At 55.4% G+C, this 19,054-nt stretch overlaps 9 protein-coding genes across 9 annotated transcripts; 7 read left to right on the top strand and 2 right to left on the bottom strand.

Annotated features, from left to right (window-relative positions):
* Positions 1 to 124: 124 nt before the first annotated feature.
* Positions 125 to 1,063, top strand: ARL3 (Arf family GTPase ARL3; the record flags this gene model as incomplete). Its single annotated transcript, XM_076676568.1, has 7 exons — positions 125 to 175; positions 239 to 290; positions 350 to 424; positions 491 to 541; positions 603 to 716; positions 778 to 952; positions 1,012 to 1,063. 7 exons carry the CDS (start codon positions 125 to 127, stop codon positions 1,061 to 1,063), a joined length of 570 nt encoding a protein of 189 aa, XP_076536549.1.
* Positions 1,064 to 1,337: 274 nt separating this feature from the next.
* HEM1 (5-aminolevulinate synthase) lies at positions 1,338 to 3,700 on the top strand (the record flags this gene model as incomplete). Its single annotated transcript, XM_076676567.1, has 8 exons — positions 1,338 to 1,850; positions 1,925 to 1,945; positions 2,025 to 2,140; positions 2,207 to 2,364; positions 2,429 to 2,925; positions 2,995 to 3,165; positions 3,230 to 3,308; positions 3,369 to 3,700. The coding sequence occupies 8 exons, from the start codon at positions 1,338 to 1,340 to the stop codon at positions 3,698 to 3,700; spliced, it is 1,887 nt and encodes a 628-aa protein (XP_076536548.1).
* Positions 3,701 to 4,019: 319 nt separating this feature from the next.
* On the top strand, positions 4,020 to 5,933 carry JCM15063_000448 (thiolase family protein; the record flags this gene model as incomplete). Its single annotated transcript, XM_076676566.1, has 8 exons — positions 4,020 to 4,100; positions 4,223 to 4,276; positions 4,399 to 4,629; positions 4,705 to 4,811; positions 4,888 to 5,345; positions 5,420 to 5,642; positions 5,741 to 5,819; positions 5,892 to 5,933. The coding sequence occupies 8 exons, from the start codon at positions 4,020 to 4,022 to the stop codon at positions 5,931 to 5,933; spliced, it is 1,275 nt and encodes a 424-aa protein (XP_076536547.1).
* Positions 5,934 to 8,359: 2,426 nt separating this feature from the next.
* JCM15063_000447 (uncharacterized protein) lies at positions 8,360 to 9,046 on the top strand (the record flags this gene model as incomplete). Its single annotated transcript, XM_076676565.1, has 1 exon — positions 8,360 to 9,046. One exon carries the CDS (start codon positions 8,360 to 8,362, stop codon positions 9,044 to 9,046), a length of 687 nt encoding a protein of 228 aa, XP_076536546.1.
* Positions 9,047 to 9,726: 680 nt separating this feature from the next.
* On the bottom strand, positions 9,727 to 11,290 carry DUG3 (glutamine amidotransferase subunit DUG3; the record flags this gene model as incomplete). Its single annotated transcript, XM_076676564.1, has 9 exons — positions 9,727 to 9,858; positions 9,944 to 10,019; positions 10,106 to 10,273; positions 10,343 to 10,470; positions 10,537 to 10,708; positions 10,769 to 10,889; positions 10,976 to 11,049; positions 11,111 to 11,221; positions 11,283 to 11,290. The coding sequence occupies 9 exons, from the start codon at positions 11,288 to 11,290 to the stop codon at positions 9,727 to 9,729; spliced, it is 990 nt and encodes a 329-aa protein (XP_076536545.1).
* A 134-nt stretch (positions 11,291 to 11,424) lies between these two features.
* On the top strand, positions 11,425 to 12,432 carry JCM15063_000445 (uncharacterized protein; the record flags this gene model as incomplete). Its single annotated transcript, XM_076676563.1, has 4 exons — positions 11,425 to 11,454; positions 11,531 to 12,161; positions 12,230 to 12,277; positions 12,350 to 12,432. The coding sequence occupies 4 exons, from the start codon at positions 11,425 to 11,427 to the stop codon at positions 12,430 to 12,432; spliced, it is 792 nt and encodes a 263-aa protein (XP_076536544.1).
* Positions 12,433 to 12,867: 435 nt separating this feature from the next.
* JCM15063_000444 (uncharacterized protein) lies at positions 12,868 to 14,093 on the bottom strand (the record flags this gene model as incomplete). The annotated part of the gene is made up of 6 exons (XM_076676562.1): positions 12,868 to 12,970; positions 13,069 to 13,281; positions 13,353 to 13,449; positions 13,533 to 13,678; positions 13,753 to 13,870; positions 13,979 to 14,093. The coding sequence occupies 6 exons, from the start codon at positions 14,091 to 14,093 to the stop codon at positions 12,868 to 12,870; spliced, it is 792 nt and encodes a 263-aa protein (XP_076536543.1).
* A 340-nt stretch (positions 14,094 to 14,433) lies between these two features.
* On the top strand, positions 14,434 to 16,027 carry JCM15063_000443 (uncharacterized protein; the record flags this gene model as incomplete). The annotated part of the gene is made up of 8 exons (XM_076676561.1): positions 14,434 to 14,449; positions 14,509 to 14,513; positions 14,642 to 14,972; positions 15,055 to 15,150; positions 15,221 to 15,341; positions 15,416 to 15,524; positions 15,675 to 15,738; positions 15,804 to 16,027. The coding sequence occupies 8 exons, from the start codon at positions 14,434 to 14,436 to the stop codon at positions 16,025 to 16,027; spliced, it is 966 nt and encodes a 321-aa protein (XP_076536542.1).
* Positions 16,028 to 16,435: 408 nt separating this feature from the next.
* On the top strand, positions 16,436 to 18,500 carry ERG24 (delta(14)-sterol reductase; the record flags this gene model as incomplete). The annotated part of the gene is made up of 9 exons (XM_076676560.1): positions 16,436 to 16,550; positions 16,608 to 16,859; positions 16,924 to 17,138; positions 17,204 to 17,410; positions 17,472 to 17,492; positions 17,564 to 17,783; positions 17,847 to 17,925; positions 17,996 to 18,178; positions 18,479 to 18,500. 9 exons carry the CDS (start codon positions 16,436 to 16,438, stop codon positions 18,498 to 18,500), a joined length of 1,314 nt encoding a protein of 437 aa, XP_076536541.1.
* Positions 18,501 to 19,054: the final 554 nt, after the last annotated feature.

Below are 19,054 nucleotides of genomic sequence, written 5' to 3'. Positions count from 1 at the left end.
TCCAGCAGGACCCAAACACGGCTCGGACGTGGGATCCTGGTGCTGCGGTGGACGACGCCAGCTCGAATCGCGAGCGCGCCCCTCTCCGTCCAAGTTACCCGCTCCGCCGAGGGCACGAGGAGCGATGTACAGGCTCATCACGGGCTTCATCGCCCATTTGATGCAGAAGCAAGAGGTGAGTCATAGCTCGCACTCTACTCGTACCCATCCGACTGAATCGTCTGTTCGGGATGGACAGTACTCCGTGCTCATCATGGGCCTCGACAATGCCGGCAAGACTACATTCCTTGGTACGGTATTGCCATGTAGTCCACCACGTTCCCGAACCGATGAACCTTGCACACCGCAGAGAAAGTCAAAAGTACTTTCAACCACACTCCCGAAGTCGACCCAAACAGTATCGCACCGACCATCGGGCAGAACAGTGCGTCTCAATTCACTACGGCCGCGGATCAGCGAAGGTTACATTGCTGACCGCACCGAGCGACAGTTGGTCGGATCACGCTTTCTTCTTCGGTCCTGCAGTTTTGGGATCTCGGAGGTATGGTTATCGTTTTACACCGTCTTGACTCGTTTGAATTTTGCTGAATGTATATGTGCAGGTCAGCGCGATATCCGAAGTATCTGGCCAAAATATTACGCAGACTGTCACGCGGTCGTATTTGTCATCGACTCGACCGACAAGGAGCGCATCGAGGAATGCTGGGCTGTATTTGGTGCGTCAAGATCTCCTGCTCGTGATGACAAACAATGTTCATACCGGAGGCCGCGGCACAGAAACCATCGTAACGGATCACCGCGTTGACGGAGTGCCAACGCTCGTGCTCGCGAACAAGCAAGACTGCGAAGGTGCCATGGCGGTCGAGGACATCAAGCAGATGTTCAATCAGCAGATCGTCGGCAAATTGAACGTGAGCGAAGGCAACGTCATGCCTATCTCGGCGCTCAGAGGGTGAGCTACACTTTCGCTCGTTTTCCCTTCGTGTGATCGCTAAGTATCGCTCGATGCAGCGATGGTATTCGGGAAGCTGTCGATTGGCTGTTCCTACGGATTCACCAGTGAGTATTCGCTATTGTCTCGGGGACACCGAGTTCGGAAGCTGACCGCTGGAGAATTCCCCTCGGCGAAACACAGTTCTCGAAAATCATCAACAGGTCATTTCTAGTCTATGCTGCAGTGTTGTACCCCTTGTTGTATCATACTCGATGATCCCAGATACCGCGACGTTGAGAGAGAAACAGAAAGAAGCCACGCGAAGGACGGCGCGATCGGGAAACTGCAGAAATCGGCATTCAATATTCGCTCGCTCTTCTCTACCAATCGACCCGAATACACCATGGAAGCAGTCGTACAACTCAAGCGCTTCGGCACTGTGTGCCCCTTCCTCCATCGCACGCCTCTGCAGCGCCTCGGGGCTTTCTCCACCCAAACGAACCCTCTCGGCGCGAATCAACTCGTGCACTTGGCGCAGTCGCGATGCCCCCTCATGCAACCTGCTCTCCAAGCTCGTGGCTTTGCCAGCACCGTCACTCGCTCAAAGGCCGCCGCCACTGAAATCCCAAAGACGGGATTGGCCAAATCGATCAACTCGACCCGCTCGTACGCGTCCGTGACCGAAGTTCAGCAGGAAGCCCTGCGCAAGGCGACGACCGTCACTGAGAACGCCGATGCCCCGTTCGTCAACTCGGCCTCGCGCGCCGAATCGGCGACCGCGCAAGAGCCGCATCACGCGGGTCGCCCAACCTGCGCGTTGGGCTTCAAGAAGCATATCCAACACAGTCCGTTATTCGACTACGAGGGCTTCTATGAAGCCCAGCTTCAGAAGAAGCACGAGGACAGGTCTTACAGGGTGAGTCGGTATCGGACTCGGTTTCTTCTCTGCCTTTCTCTGCCTCCTGACTGACCGCATGCTCCCGTGCGCAGTACTTTAACAACATCAACAGGGTACGTCAAGCGCCTGAGAGCTCGCGAGAATTGGCATGCAGGGCACTGACAGCGCGCCCTCGTGGGGGGACCGAAACAGTTGGCTGCCAAGTTTCCTCAGGCTCACACCGCCAAGCCCGAGGACGAGGTTACGGTCCATTGCTCGAACGATTATCTCGGCATGGGCAGGCACCCCGTCACCTTGAAGGCCATTCAGTGAGTAAAGAGTCAACCGCTCAGCTCGTTCGTCTGTGAGGCCACGCCTAACGAGCATCCTCACAGCGACACGCTCGACAAGTATGGGGCTGGCGCAGGTGGAACGCGCAACATCGCCGGAAACGGTGCGATGCACCTGGCTCTCGAGACTGAACTCGCTCAGCTTCATCAGAAGCCTGCAGCTCTCGTGTTCTCGAGCTGCTACGTCGCCAATGTCGAGACTCGTAAGTTGCGCAACCTGATCGATCGCGTATGCTCCTTCGCTGACTGTCATTCTACCCGCTCTAGTCTCGACCCTCGGATCCAAGATGCCTGGCTGTGTCATCCTCTCGGACGAGATGAACCACGCCTCGATGATTCAGGGTATCCGCCATTCGCGTGCGGCCAAGATGATTTTCAAGCACAATGACTTGGTTGATCTCGAGGCGAAGCTCGCGTCACTCCCGCGCGAGACCCCCAAGATCATCGCGTTCGAGTCGGTCTACTCGATGTCGGGCACGGTCGGACCAATCGCCGAGATCTGCGACTTGGCTGAAAAGTACGGCGCGATCACCTTCCTCGACGAAGTGCACGCCGTTGGCATGTACGGACCGACCGGAGCTGGAGTCGCCGAGCACCTCGATTTCGATGTCAACGTTCACGGCGGCAAGAAGGGGTCGGTCATGGACAGGGTCGACATCATCACCGGTACCCTCGGCAAGGCGTACGGTGTCGTCGGCGGTTACATCGCCGGCAGTGCCCGATTTGTCGATATGGTCCGCTCCTACGCCCCTGGATTCATCTTTGTAAGCTAGCTTTCCTATCCCGTGGACCCTGCATGGTTCGCTCATTAGCGATTGGTGCGTGTCTACCAGACCACTTCGATTCCACCTTCGACTGCGGCCGGAGCTCGTGCTGCGATTGCCTACCAGAAGGAACACCTCGGCGATCGTCAACAGCAGCAGCGCAACGTTGCGACCGTCAAGGCTGAACTTGGCGCGATCGGTATTCCCGTCATCCCGAACCCTTCGCACATTGTCCCCCTCGTAGGTCTCGCCGCTTCACGCCGCGTGTATGGCGAAAGAGACAGCTGATCGCTTTCCTCCGTAGCTCGTTGGAAACGCCGAGGCCGCCAAGGCTGCGAGTGACCTTCTCTTGACCAAGCACAAGCTCTACGTCCAGAGCATCAGTGCGTCAATCCGCCCTCGTGCAGAGAAACCCGTGAATACTAACATTGCTCGCATTGTAGACTTCCCGACTGTCTCGATCGGAGAAGAGCGTCTCCGCATCACGCCTTCGCCCCTGCACACTCGCGAGCAGTTGTCGCAGCTCGTCGCCGCGGTCGACAGCGTCTGGAACGAGCTCGGCCTCAAGCGTACTTCCGAGTGGGCCGCTCTCGGCGGACGCTGTGGCGTCGGCATGGCCAACCCGAAGAAGGTCACGAACGTTTGGACCGAGGCGCAGCTCGGACTTGCGAGCCTCGACGAGGCGAAGATAGCGCCCCGTGAACAGGCCCGTGGCGCTGTCCTCGAATCTGCTCCCGCGGCCCAGACCGCTTCGGCTGCTGCCGTCTCTGCCTAAAGTCGCTAGAAATGCTTTTCTGGCACCTGGAATGAGCTGCAATCGAGTGTGTGCGTCGGCATCTAACCCGTGGCGATAGCCGGAGAGAGGAACGCGAGAGACGATCGCTCCCCACTTGGCGCGGTGGAATGCCGAACTCGAGCCCGGAACCGCATTGCTCGGCAGTGTCGGCTTCGCGTTCCTACATCCGCTTACGATACAGCCTTGTAGCCTCGATACGACTTTTTGGCATAGTACGAGTCAGCCCAAACTGGACCGATCGACCGTCCGCCAATCACCGCCTGTTACCCCGACTTGTCTCCGCTCGAACGTCGATCCCATGTTGGCTCGCTCGTTGCTCTCCTCTTCTCCCTCGACTCCTCTCGCCACCGCCGTTCGCAGGCTCTCCCACATCAGAATGGTACGTCTCGTTATGCTTAACGCGGGTCGCGCTTCCGCCTCTAGCGGCATATGCTCGTCGTTCAAGTTTCTCCCCCAACGCTGACACCTCGACGCGTCGAACGATCGTATCTCGTGTCACAGTCTTCCACTACCGCCTCGCCTTCCGGTCTCCGAGAAGTCTTCATCGTCGGTGCTGTACGTGTATTACTGCTCCACGCGTCGCAGCAAGCGAGTGTTGATCGTCGCACCTTTTTCCCCGGGTCTCCCTTTCATCGTCTTTCGATGCACGCGCCGCTTGATTCATTCGCACCTCCCAGTCGCGCACGCCCGTCGGTTCGTTCCAAGGATGCTTCGCCAAGGTGCCCGCCGTGCAACTCGGCATCGCCGCCGTCAAGGGCGTCCTCTCGGCTTCGAACGTCAAGCCGGATCAAGTCGAGGACCTCTACTTTGGACAGGTCCTCCAGGGTGGAGCTGGACAATCGCCAGCTAGGCAAGTCGTCATCGGAGCCGGTCTTCCCGACACGACCGAGGCCACCACGATCAACAAGGTGAGATCAGATAAAAACGCCCGGTCCTGTCCTGCTCTCGGGTCCTGACTTTGGGAGCACGCGTTCGTGGTCCAGGTTTGCGCATCCGGCATGAAGGCAGTCATGCTCGCGTCTCAGAACATTCAAACCGGACAACGAGACTTGATGATTGCCGGAGGAATGGAATCCATGTCGAGCGCTCCGTGAGTTCGACTCTTGCTCGAATATTTGACCTCGTATCCGCATGTGGCTGAACGAATTCCCAAATGCAATCACCAGCTACTACTTGCCCCGTACCCCAGCTACTTTCGGCCACTACCAGGCCCTCGACGCCATCTCGAAGGATGGACTCACCGACGTCTACGGCGACTACCCGATGGGTATCTGCGCCGAAGAGACCGCCAAGAAGCACGACATCACCCGGGAGGATCAAGACAAGTACTGCCTCGAATCCTACCGCAAGGCTGCCGAGGCATGGAAGGCGGGTGCGTTTGCCAACGAGATTGCGCCGGTCACGATCCCGAACGCACGCACGGGAGATGTCGTCATCTCGGAGGACGAGGAGTACAAGAAGATCAAGGCGGACAAGGTCCCGTCGCTCAAACCCGTCTTCAAGAAGGACGGAACCGTCACCGCTGCCAACGCTTCGAACCTGAACGATGGTGCCTCGGCGCTCGTTCTCGCCTCGCAAGATAAGGTGAACGAGCTTGGACTCAAGCCTCTCGCCAAGGTCGTGTGTAAGTATTCTTTTCGTCCCGGGAGAATCAGGCGTGCAGCCATCGATTGATTCTCTTTGGGATTCGGTGTTCAGCTTTCGCCGATGCTGCCTGCGCCCCTATCGACTTCCCGATCGCACCTGCCCACGCGATCCCGCTCGCACTCAAGCGAGCAGGTATCACGATCGACCAGGTCTCGAGGTTTGAAGTGAACGAGGCGTTCTCGGCCGTTGCGATCGCGAACCAAAAAGTGCTCAACATCCCGACTGACAAGCTCAATGTCAACGGTGGAGCGGTCGCGCTCGGACATGCGCTTGGGTACGGATTTTTTCCAGAAACTCGCCCTACCCATTGTCTTTCTCTCCCAAAAACTGACGTCTTGGTCTCTTGCTGTGTCGCTTTTCTCCATCCTTCAGATCTTCCGGATCCCGAATTATCGTGACCCTTGTCCACCTTCTCAAGTCGGGCGAGTACGGTGTCGCTGGTGTTTGCAACGTAAGTGTTTTCCTGGCTGGTTTACAGATTTCTTCCATGATACTAAACATGCATTCAACGCGATTTTCACAGGGAGGAGGAGGAGCTTCTGCCATTGTTGTGCAACGATTGTAAGTCAGTGAAGGGAAAAAGAAACCGGGTCCGAACGTCTTCACTACGAGCTGTTGTAGAGAGAGAACTTAGACTCAGGGCCAAAAATAAGTGGTGATCCCCAGAATAACCTCCGAATGCGTTCTGTATCCCTTCGAGAGCTATTTGTGACCTCGCGAGACGCACCAACGTGGAGTGTGCATGTGCATGACCGGAGAGGACAAAACTGCATACTACGTGGACGCGTGGAATTCGTCAACCCACCGATTTTTCTATTTGACTTGGGTCAATGCAAGAACAAGCTGTTTGGATTGGGTTGTTTCAGGTGATCACCACGCGTTGCGATTTGGTCGCTTTTTTTTTTTTTTTTTTTTGCTGCATGTGCTCAATCGTTTTGAGCATGCGTGCTTGGTGCCGCAGCCTTCGTCCTCATGACTCAGAGGTCGTTGCTGGAATGTCAAGAAGCAACGTCAGCTTTGACGGCGACCAATGGTCGATCGGCCATTGTAGGCATAGTCGAGACATCGCTCTTTTGCGACCGTGCGCAGTCAAGAAGCAGCTTCCTCTCTCTTTCCCTCGCGCTGGGCGGCAAATATGTCTTAAGCGTGCAACTCCTGGCCCTCGCTTAGCGAGCGAACGAAGAGGTACGGCGAGCTCTACTGGTTTAATCGAACGCTCCGCGACACAGCACAAGGGGTCGCTGTCGCTCACAGGGCAAGCTTCGTAGTCTAGTGCCTACTGCGAGGTCATGAAGTGTGACTTGGCCTCGACAACGATGCTAAGCGAGTCCCTTCGCACCAGACTCGAGGGGTTTTCTCCATCGAGCCAAAGGGCCCAAGCAGGCCCTTTCTCGGGTACCTCGCATGGCAGGGCTTCTCTTGCTCGCGCGCTCCCACCCACTCTCTCTGTCTTTCTGTCAGCGAAGTCTGTTTCTCTTATGCGCCGAATGCGCTGGAAACACCGTTCGATCGGGGTTTTTGTTTTCGTTTTTGGCGGGCGGTGCCCGATTTCTCTTCGGCGAAAAGGACAATTACAGTACCACTCGGAGCTAGAACAAGGCAACTAAACACCCGTAATTGTCGCCCGCGAATCGAGGCGGCGAGACAATTACAACCCAACACAATAGTGCCTGCCTCCCGGGCGAGTTCGAATTCGCCCCCTTCGCAATTACGGTACATACTGTCCATTGCGCGTTCGTGGGTCCAGCCGCTTTCGGACCATACGCTACTGGATCATATGGACTCGCCGATTTTGGCGTGTCAGATCTTTCGAAGGGCGGCAGTCTGGTGAAGGAGACAGTTTTCTGCGCCTCAGAGCAATGGAATTTTACTGTCGCTCGTACTGTACTCAAGGGAACGGCAGGCTCAGCTGGGGCTGCGAAAGATGACATCGACCAGAAGGATCGCAGCTATTCCACAAGCGAATTACTTGCCCAGCTAAAAGCAGGGGCGAATCGAAACGAATAGTCAAAAAGACAAAGCAAAAGGCGCGGATTCCTGCGCCGGACAACCAAAGAGGACCTCTCGGGTTTCTTTGTATTCCGACGCGGCTTGCAGGAAGGTGCACCGATGTTGATCGGTATCAGGACATGATCGAGCGCCATGCGCTCGACCAGACGGCGACCTCGATGTGCGAGGCAAGCCAAGGGCGAGCGGACAAACCCGCTGACTTTTTTCTCCGGTGGTTCCGGGCTCGTGCGCACGAGCCTTCTCAAATTTTACCCCAACACAAAGAAGGCTACCTTCAAGTTCGGTAGCCTGTGCATGTACATACAGAGAGACATTCGACTTGCCGATGCAAAGCAACGAGTTAACGCTGCTCACAGAGTCGAGCCCTCGACTGAGACGTTGGAACGTTGAGCGTACGTTGTGCACTCTCTTTCTCCAGAAACGAGCTCTACGAACTTTGCCGCCACTATGACGGAGCTCGACGAGATCGTATCAGCTGCCGGGCATTGCGAGGTTTCGATCTTCGATCAAGGCCTCTTACTTTCTCCCGAGCAAGATGAGATCTGTGTGTAGACTGTCGGGGTTGTCTCTCGGTGCTCGCTTGCATCCGCGTCGGAACTTGAAACACACGGCAATCAGCGATCAGGCAGCTGCAACGTAGGTCTAGACACGACGCCGATTTGCCGAGACGCAAGAAAATTCATGCACATGATTCGAAACGGTTGGATGGACTTCTTTGGTGAGACGGCGCGCGCACGAGTTTGCATGACGATCTGTCCTCGATAATTTGTGCCCGAATGCCGCCTCGCAGGCCAGACGAGCAGGACACAATTTGTCGCTCTCTACTCCCTCTTTCGCTCTATTGAGAACGCTCGTCTCCTCACCGCCGCGACCCTATTCTCCCGTTCCTCGCCACCCAAGATCAGACTCGCGCGCGTATTCGAAACCCTGCAATTCGTAGAGAAGGAGATAAACCCCCCTGTTCGTACGCAGCTCGACCTCATGTCAACGTTTGCAAGCCTACCAACATCTCAAGCTCCAGCGTACTCGACCAGAGCTTACGCTTACCACTCGGCACGCCTGTACGCATCGTGTGGAGCGTCGCTTCTGTCACCGCCGATGCAAGCCCCCCCTCCTCCTTCGCCTGCGCATCGTTTCCTCGACTTGTCCCACCTTCGCGCAAGTCTGCCTAGTGTCGTACCAACGTCGCCTTCAGCGTTTCCGATGCTCAGCGTCGGTACTCCAGCACGGGAGACTCCTCCATGCACCCCTCCTTTTTTCTCTTCGCTTCTCTCGTCGCCTCAACGAAGCGCATCATCTCTCTCGGCATCCCCTTCCGCCTACATCCTCTCATCGACGAACGAGACGTACCTGCGCGCCCCAGCACGTCCTCCGGTCCGTTCGAATCCTCCATTCTATTCCTCCTTCTCAAACGCTTCAAGTTCAACATCGTCTTCAATGTCGACGATGACGACAACGACGACGGCCCGCACGACTCCGACAATCGAGAAACACGCACCGTCGTGTATCCTTGGTCTCGAGTTTGAGGACGACGAGGAAGAGAGGTTGTTCCGACTGTCGGTACAGATGCGAGAAGGCGAATTCGACGGCGACATGGAAGAAAGTGATTGGTGTGGAGAGTACGATGGTGAGCCGATGGACGGCACCGAAACGATGGAACTCGAATAAACGGGACGTTCAATTCGCGAACGACCGCCCGAAAAACAATTCAGTTCGAGCCTCAGCTCGACATCGCCCTCCTCAGCGATCGATATATCCCAACTCGACGAGTACTTCAGACGACGCTTACCCTCATTGTCTGTGCCATCTATATCCACCCTCACGACTCTCTCGTCTGTACAAACTCGGCATTCCTTTCCCCCCTCTTCCCCTCTCCCTTCGGACGCTTGTAGACTTCGCTCAACCCCCTCGGAAACAAAAGAATCTCTCTATAGAAAGGATGTCGATTCCTCGTCAATCGTACACTCCCAACTGTTCCGACCACTTTTGCCTTTCATTTGTTCATATTCTTTTCTTCGCGTTGTATCCTTCTTTCGCTTTCCACTGTTGTCTTTTCTCGTGATTCCTTGTTGTTTCCTTTGATTTCCTCCTACAATCAATGTCAATTACATTCTGGTTGTTGGGTCGAGATGCTTTTGCATTGCGATTGAGTAAAAATTCAGTACGACAAGAGAGCGAGGCGAGGCAAAGGGAATAAATGCAGTGATGGTACAAGAAACAAAAATGAAGATTGGAAGCGTTGGTTGACAATCAAGTTGTCCGAAGGGCGAGATGCCGCGAGAGAAGAGACAGAGGAGAAATAGAGCGAGTTGCCTGGAGCGGCAGAGAGAGAGAGAGAAGTGTCTCTCTCAATGATGATCGTCGTGAACGACGGGTCTTGCCCATCTGTACCCTTTCGCTTTGGCAAAATGATCTGCACGGTTCGAAACTGCGTTGGGTTGAAAGAATTGATCGACAATCGGGTACCTCAAGAGGTTGTTCTGTTTTCTCCCCCCAAAAAAGCCACGATTCGGTGAGTGGACCCGTCTCGGCGACAGAGGGAAGAAGCTGAGGGGGGAGGCATACTTTGGGAGTAACGACGATACAGGATTGACTTGGGACTTCGGTCCAATCCGCTCTCTCGAATGTGAGAGGTTCGCTTCTGAAATTGAGAGAAAGAGCAAATCCCCAACCGGTTGAGTGATGGTTAGGCGGGGAAAGGAGGACGTGCGAGCTAGGATCACTCACGCGATGAGGATGATCCGTTCCCGTTTGTCTGCCTTGTACATCTTGAACATGCCCGGTTCGGTCTCTTCGAACGTTGAACCGGTCGAGAAGAACAGACTCGCGGCTTCCTCGGTCGCACTCGTGATGTACCGGGTCGCGACGACCGAGGTTCCATCCGACACGCAGAAACTGCTCACACAGGGAGAGGCCCTCCGTTCAGCACAAGAACGGCAAAAGAACAAGGTTGGCTCGGCTCACTTCATGAGGGATGGTTCAAAGCTCGCGCCTTCGCACTGTTGCGTATAGTCACGGAGTTTGGCGAGGGTCGCGAGCATGGCTTGTCGCAGCGTCGAGTGCGGGATCGTCTTGGCTCTCGGATCCGTGAGCTGCATTGACCAAACGGCGGTGAGACTCTTGACAAGTGGGGACGCTTCGAACAGTCGCCCGCTTACTCGTGACAGTTGGTCGAGGAAACAGGCAAAGGACCACTCGCTGTCGGTGTTGCCCTGTGGAACCGAGAACATCTCGTCGCTGAGATCGTTCTGGAGCCGGCGTTTGATCTTGTGGAAATCTGCGATGCAGCCATTGTGCATCCAGATCAGGTTGCCGTACGTCCAGGGATGTCTGGCGTTGTATTCCGGTCAGCGATTGAAAAGCTGCCCAGCTGGTCGAGACAGAACTGACGTATTCTCCTCGCTCAGGGCTCCGGTGGTCGAAGCGCGAACATGGGCAAACACGAGCGGTGATTTGATCTTGTCTGCGAGTCGATGCAGGTTCAAGTTGCTCCAAGCGGGAGTGATCGAGCCTGCGAGCCAAGTATGTTTCGAGTCAAGCTCGACTGTTTTTTATCCGACTCGAGTATCGAAAATCAGAGGGTATGATGGGACTGACGAAAGATGCAAGGTCCCTGAGGGGTCTGGTCGTGATCGTACCAACCCACGCCGAATCCATCGGCGTTGATAGAGCTGATCACGCAACCGGTTCCGAGGTCAGCCAACATCGAGGCGGCGTTGCGAGGGAACGGACCCAGCGTCGAGTCGCAGACGAGAGTCGCTCGCTTGGTTGATGATGCTGTGCGCAGGCTTGGTCAACAGGTTGGCGAGCTTGATGGGCTCCTCTGCCTTGACCACGAGTAATCTGGAGTCCAGTGCGCTTCAGTGCTAGACTTGGCAGGCTGCTGGGAGCTTTTGGTACATACCGACACATGTTTACGCTCTGGTGCCGGCTAGACCTGGGAGGACGTCGCGAGACGAGACGGAATGAGAGATCCGACAAGAGGGGAAGTTGTCACTCTCACCGCCTCTCTCGCCGCGTCTCTCTCTTTTGATCAGCCCCCCAAGATGGACGCACAGGAACTCGAGACCTACGAGGTGCGCTTCGAGTCTGCCCGAACCTCCTGTCCGGGACCCTTTTTGTGCTGACTCTCACTGCGATCGTTTTGATCAGTATCAACTCGCGCAACTCAAACTCGGACTCGCCAAGGACCCATCCAACACCGAGTTCCTCACGCTCAAAGAGGAACTCGAGTCCCTGATCGACCTGATCAAACAATCGATCGCCCCGTCCGCCGCTGCTCCTGCTCCTACTCTTGCACCATCTGCGCCAACAGCCTCGACTAGCTCGGGGGTACATGCTTCCAAGTCAGCACAATCTGACAAGCCGAAGCGAGAGTGGAAGACCGGCGATGACTGTTCGGCGCGTTACGCCGGTGACGGCAAGTGGTACCCTGCGCGCATCACCTCGGTCGCCGGATCGTCCGATCAACCCATCTACACCGTCGTGTTCAAAGGGTACGACACCCCTGAAACCGTCACCCTCAAGGACCTGAGACCCCCAAGCAACCAGTTCGGGAATGGTCCCGCGATCGCTGGAGACGTTCCCACTGGATCGAGCGAGAAGCGCAAAGCGGGAGAACCGAGTCAGGCAGAGCTCGACAAGGAGCGCAAGAAGAAGAAGAATGAGAAAAAAGCAGAAACTCAAAAGGCGAAAGCTGAGGAACAGGCGAGCCGACAGAAAGGCTGGCAATCGTTCGCAAAGAAATCGGTCAAGAAGGGTGTCAACATTCCGGGCATGTCAGGTTAGTCCACCGCGTGGCACGAAATTCTGTTGGCTCAGATCGCGGGCTGACTCATTGTTTTGGCACAGGCGAGAGCATGTTCCGGTCCCCAGCTGATATGGCTCCGCAGGCTCGAGGTGCGTTTCTCCTTTGATCATTCCTTTCCGAAAGCGGTCCATGTCATTGACTAGCTTGTTTCTCGTGCACAGTGGGTGTGGTAGGATCTGGAAAAGGCATGACGAAAGCGCAAGAACGGAAACGACAGACCTTCCTTGGTGGCGATGACGATTGATCACCAGGAATGGAAAAAGCATCAATTTTTCCCTTCTCGCGTCTTTCTCTCTCTCTCGAGACGCTCTAGTTATGAGACATTGACCTTTCCTGTTTGTCCATTCTATCGTTGCTTGACCTGTATGTAATCATTTCCTCGCTCGATCTGAAAAGATCGCACATTCCTCTCTCGAAGCATGGCGCAAGTACGAGATGGGCGAGTACAGAGCGAGCCTCATTTCTCCCCGATCGAGTTTTTCGAGAGTACTGATGGCGGTCCCCTCTTGCTTCGACCTTCGACTCTTGAGCATCGGGACTACCGTTCTGATTTCCCTTCCGCCTCGGTCCGAGTATACTTCTCCAATCCGAGCCCCATCTCGAGCTGCAAAGAGAATAACTGAATACTGATTCATGGGTCCCCGACATACACACACTACAAACCGAATACACGGTTTTTTCAGGCAGTCTTCTTCCACAACCCTTTGAGGCCCGCAACGGCGGCGACTGTGCCACACACTCCGACCCAAACATTGTCGGGCAACAATCCGTTCGGAAGCGACCTGAGGGTGGGAAACAAAAATCGCTCAGCGGCGGTCAGCACATGGTCCTCTCTCCCTTCACAACTGCAACTGAGAGAGCGCGACGAGAATGGACTTGCCAGTGAGCGGTGAGAGGCAAGTATCCAGCTTGAACCCAACAATCGTTTTGCAAATCCAATTTCCTCTGCGCGAGTGCCTGCAACTGTTTCTTCTCGAGGTCGCGAGTTTCGACGTCGTGTTTGCCCGCAGCGATCCGTTCGCGAGTCGAACGGAAGACCTGTGCTTTCTCGCGCGACAGGAGGACGAACGATCTTCGGATGTGGAAGATTTGCCTGTACGCGCGTTTTTTGGATCACCGTCAGTAGGAGTTTCAATGCGGTTTCGAGCAAAGGTCTCGGCTCACAGCACGACGTAAGCAGCCCAGAATCGACACGACCAGATGGCCATTTGTCCAATCCGCTTGGGTTGAATTTTGAATACGCCCTTGCCGGCGAGATAGTCTGTGCGCCCACGAAAGCTTCCGAAGAGTCAGGTCGACCCATTCTCTCGGATGGGAGGATCAGAAGGGAGTATAACGACGTGCAAGTGTGCTCGAGAGGATAGTAGAGGAGCATCGACCATGCTTGGAGGCGTTGGATCAGCAGCAGCTGACGATCCTTAGGTTGGGTTGCGGGGTCATTGAGTGACTGAGCCCACTGGATGATCGGGAACAATCCAAAGAGGCGATATCTGTCACAGGATTCTCAGTGAGTGGTCCAGTCCGACTCGGACATCGCAATTGTGGGGGCGAGGCATATGCTCACAAGACTCGTGCATCCGAAATCACTCCCCGCAGTTTCTCGATCCTTTCTGCGAGGTCGAGCCGCGTCTTGTTGGCCAGTCGTGGAGACCTGAGAGCAGCAGTGACTACGTGCGCAGCATCTGTAGGAATGCAAGTAGGTTGCGCGGTCAGCCGGCAGGTTAGTCGGATGTCGGGATGGATTGAGGGGAAACAGCTTCATGATCCCAATCCGAATCGCGCTGACTTACAGGCATAGACCATGAAGATCTTGTCTTGACCGCTGGTCGACCCTGCGACCCTGTTGAAGTGGGCAAGCGTGGCGGACGGGACATCGAACGGGGAGAGAGACAATTTCGAGACCATGTTGCTAAAGAAGGGACAGGTCAGCGAGAACTTGTAGGCTTGACGACTGTCGGCTAGAGCGCTGGATGAATTGGCAACAAGAGGTTGACCAGACTGGGGTGGGCGAGGCAGCGGACGCAACTTCGGCTCAACAATTGCCGGCGTCGAAGTCGCGCTCGTTCGTGACTGTCTCGCAATTTACTTCGAGTCGTGATCTCTACTACGCTATCATTGTCTAGCTTATACATCTAAATTGGACTCTGGATCGCGACGGAGCGACGAAACAGAGGGGTCCGTCCGCCAAATCAGCTGATCAGGCTGCGCGTTCGTTGTTCGCCTGTCGTTACAACCCGTTTGGATCATGGGATTCGATCATGGTAAGTATCATCACAGAATAGCCTGTAGAGCCATCTAACTGACGCCCTGCCTACCGCAGGTCACGTAAGTGCTTCCCGGGCCATTGAATCATTCAACAACTGCGCACCGCCGCCATTAGCGGCGTCTGTCATCAGCGGCTTCCTCCGAGAGCTCTCTGTCAGAGCGGCGCTGACAAGCAAATCTGCCGCCAGATCGTTGGACCGGCAACCTCTCCTGAGATTGAGGCATTTCTGACGCAATGGGCACCTTCCGCCAACCGTGCGGCACCGACGGGCTGGATTTGGTGTCACCTCGCTCAGCAAACCGACACGAAGGAGTCCGACCACTTTGAAAAGCCGGCAGAGCATGCCGACAAGCAGCAGGAAGGATTCGATTCGGAAGGACTGCAGCTTGTCGCCAATTTCGAAGCGCGCTGCCGCGAAATCAAAGTACAGACTCGCCACAGGTCACTCACAGAGACTAAAGAGAGCGCTGACAAATCGGAGAGAGCAGGAGACTGCCCCCGCTCGCGCAAAGAAGGGAGTCAAGTCGCAGAAGCAACTTGCGCTGCCCGCCCGATTCCACGAATTTATTCTCAAATGACGCTGTCGCTCACCTCGAACAGTTCGTGAAGAAGAGCACGATCTCTTCCGCGACAAAGTCAAGACACTTGCACAAAAGTACAACGTACTCTCGGGCAAATGGTTATTTTTTCCTAGTGGTTAGTCGAGCGTTTTTGATTTTCTTCAAACATTCGACTGAGCTGAGAAGATGCCCTCTCTCAATTTCAGCACAAAGCGTCGATCCAACGTGGGGAAAGATCGTGCGAGCCCTAGCTGACGCTGACGGGGCTCTCGCCAAGTCAGGTGTCGTCGACACCGCCAAAGTGGCTGCAGAGGCTGCTGATGGCGAGTACGTGTCTTCCCTTAGACTCTTGCCCTGATTCATTCCGCTGAGCGAGCCGGCTGAGGTCTCGGAATCTGCAGGCCGTACGTTATCTGCGTCTACGTCAAAGACAGCTGGAACAGGCAACATGTCGGAACAGCTCTCGAATGTCTCGTGAAAGACCTGCAGCTCCAACCAAGCGCTTACAAAGTGAGTCCACCGCTTCTCCGTATACAAGTTAAGTAGTTGCAGGACTGAAGCAGCTTATTTACCCTCCGCAGTGCGATGCCTTTGTCTGTCTATCTTTCACAAATACTCTATCTGCGGTCGTTCTCTGTGACTCACGCTCTTTCGTGTCAGACGCTCCTTGGAATCGACTCGAAGCATGAGAGCGGGATCAAGTCGAGCCTCTACAGCAAATATGGTGCGTTTCTTTGGACTACATTTTTATGATCGAGCTCCCTTGACAGTCCATCCTCACCCGCATAGACTTCATGACCAAGGACGAGATTGAATCAGCGCTTGCCGTAAAAAACCATGTCGACAGGAAGGATGGTATGGATGACGCAGGAAAACAAAAGAAGACGTTTGAACCGAAAGAAGTCAAGAAGAAGACGATCGCGCAAGAACAAGCTCAAGGTCTCGGAGACTTTGACGACCTCTCTGACAGCGACGAAGAACCGCCGCAGAAGAGGTCCAAGATTGGAAAGTGAGTAGGATCAGCTCGTGCGTTCACCGGGCTTTGATGTGCCTTTTCTGTACCTTGTTTTACTCGCGCAACCCTCTTGGTATCTGTCCATAACACGCGTTCACTCGGTACAGTCAGTCGGATCAACAAGCTGATTGGGAGAAGAGCGCTCCGCTCTCAAGCGGACACGTTAGCCAAGGACCGATGGTCAAAGGGCGATTTTGCGCAGTATGGAGGCCACGTGACCTGCCGATCTCGCGCATCGCCGCGAATCTAATTCGCTCCTGCCTCGGGAGTTCGTCCGCATCGTTCGATTCCCGTCCAGCGCTCCAGCAACAGCGCCGCTTGCTTCTGCTTCCTAACGACACGCCCTATCTGCGTCACCCTTCAAGTTTCCAAGTCTAAAAGTGATCGAAGTCTCCGTCATCAAACAATGTCCAAACCTGCGCCTCCAGGCTACGTCGCCGCCCCGAAGACGACCCATTACGAGTTCGGAGGACCGATTGGAGCTCTGGGCGTCACGCTCGCGGTGCCCTTCTTCTCCTACTGTGCGTCGAGTATTGCTGCCCCGCCAGCATCGAACGATCTCACTCTCGTCTCTGCAGGGCTCGCATTCGCTTGCACCGACGCCCAATGTCCGCCATGGCCACTCAACAAGTTCACATCGTTCCATTCGACTGGCTGGAACTCGTTCCGAAACGACAAGCAATGGTGGGAGAGCCTGTGGAGCTGGGAATCCGCTGGAGTCTACCTCGCTTGGTACGCCTGGACCGTCGCGTGCTGGTACGTGCTACCCGGTAAAGAGGTCGAAGGTCCCCCCCTCCGCAACGGTCAGACTCTCAAGTACAAGATGAATGGTGCGTTTCGTCCTCGATCTTCCGTCGACTTTCGTGACATGCTCATCGACGCTTGGAAACACAGCGTTCTCGACCATGATCTTGACGCTCGCGATTATCGCCGGCTACACCACCATCGAAGGTCCCGACGCCCTCCTGTACATTCCCCATCATTTCCCTCAACTTGTTTCCGCTGCGCTCGCCATGAGCTTTTTCCAGGCGTGCTTCGTCTACGCGCAGTCGTATGTCGGCGAACAAATGTTGGCTATCGGTGGCAACTCGTCCAACCCCCTGTACAACGTGCGCCCTTTCTTGTTGAGCTCATTTGGCATGTCCTGCGATTCTGATACTCACGTCGGTCACAGTGGTTCATCGGTCGCGGCCTCAACCCTCGCATCGGATCGTTCGACATCAAAGCCTTCAACGAGATGCGCCCTGGATTGATCCTGTGGGTGATCATCGACTTGGGCATGATCGCGTGGCAGTACGAGCGCATCGGCCGGATCACCGACAGCATCATCCTGACCACCGCTTTCCACGCATTCTACGTTCTCGATGCCGAGTTTAACGAGGTGAGCCGCAGAATCAAGTCTTGATACGTGCACGAATCGAACTGATCCTATTGGCTGCCAGGCTGCGATCCTAACGACGATGGCAAGTCACCCCATTCACCGTTCAGACTTTGAATAAGCTTTCCCTGGACTGACCTGACTAGCTACGTACAGGACATCACGACTGATGGCTTTGGGTTCATGCTCTCGGTCGGGGATCTCCTCTGGGTTCCGTTCACGTATGGCTACACCGCATACTACCTCGCGCAAAACCCGAAGGACATCGGTGTCCTCGGCTGCGTCGGCGTCCTTGCTGTCCAAGCTGTTGGCTACTACATCTTCCGCACGGCGAACAACGAGAAGAACGAGTTCAGGCAAGGCAAGAATCCCAAGAGTAAGAGTCTTCTCACCGTCCCAGCATGCTACAGGAGTACTCACTCGCGTGCTTGGCTTCCAGATCTGAAATCGTTCCAGACCGAGCGTGGCACCCGCCTGCTCACGTCGGGCTGGTGGGGTCGCTCTCGCCACCCAAACTAGTAAGTCGCGGGTACAATCCAAGATGGATTGCAGGCTCGGCAAGTATAGCTGACACATTGCGGTCGACAGCCTCGGAGACTGGATCATGGCCTGGGCATGGTGTCTGCCGTGCGGGTTCACCTCGCCGCTGCCGTACTTTTACGTGATCTACTTTGCGATCCTGCTCGTGCACCGTCAAACCCGGGACGACGAAGCGTGCGCGATCAAGTACAAGAAGGACTGGGAGACGTACAAGAAGCTTGTACCGTACCGGTCAGTTCTGCCTTCCTTTCTTCTCTCACCACCCCAAGTCTCGCTCCTCCCTTGTGACGGTCGTGCGCTGTTTGGCAACATGCTGCATGCGTGATCGCGATCGTCGTGCGCCGCTGCCCCAACCCGAGTTGTGAACTAGCGTGCTTTGGTTGCTCTCAAACTCAACCCGAGAAAAAAAAAATGCGGAAGCGAAGGAGGGATAGCGGGAAACCTTCTCATCCCCCGCAGTCGTGGATCAACGCTAACGCTCAATTACTTGGTGTCCCTCTCTCCCTCCCTCTCCGGACTCGGGCCAAACAGAATCATCCCCTACGTGTACTAAGCGGCGCCCAGCTCGCAATAGACCATTGTCTATTTCAAACGTTGGAATTGATTTGAAGTTGCGAATTCTAAAGATGCATATGCATGGCGCTGGGTTCGCGGGATTGGGCCGGCGCTCGAGCGAGAGAGAGAGCGCGCGAGAGACAGCTTGGACCAGTGTCCGGAGACTGACCGAGAAGCTGGACGCACCAACGCGACAAGCGTGAGAAGCTAGCTATAGACCGGGATTGACATTTGCGAGGGTGTTGAGCGACTCCGCAAAATCTCGCGAGACAAGTTTGTGCACACTCGGAACCTCTCTCGCCTCCTCATTTTCTCACGCCCTTCCCTCAAACCCGCACCAAACTCGTCTCGGGACCCGACTCGTATCTGTATCCTTGTACACGCCTCTGCCCGAGTCGCTCCGTTTCACTCCCGTGAGTTGGCATTCGATCCGAAGCGTTCCCCAACCGGCTCTCCCGTCCTTCGTCAGCTCCCCGCCGCCCCGGGACTAGCTTGTCCGTCACAGGGAGCTCTCAGGATTGAGCTCGCGGCAGGACAAGCACCAGCGTGTGA

This window comes from Sporobolomyces koalae, assembly GCF_050403365.1.
Source record: "Sporobolomyces koalae JCM15063 DNA, S_koalae_JCM15063T_v1_ctg4, whole genome shotgun sequence".
In the NCBI taxonomy this organism is placed as follows: Eukaryota; Fungi; Basidiomycota; class Microbotryomycetes; order Sporidiobolales; family Sporidiobolaceae; genus Sporobolomyces; species Sporobolomyces koalae.
Note: the sequence above shows the minus strand (reverse complement) of the source record. Positions and strands in the feature narration are given on the sequence as shown.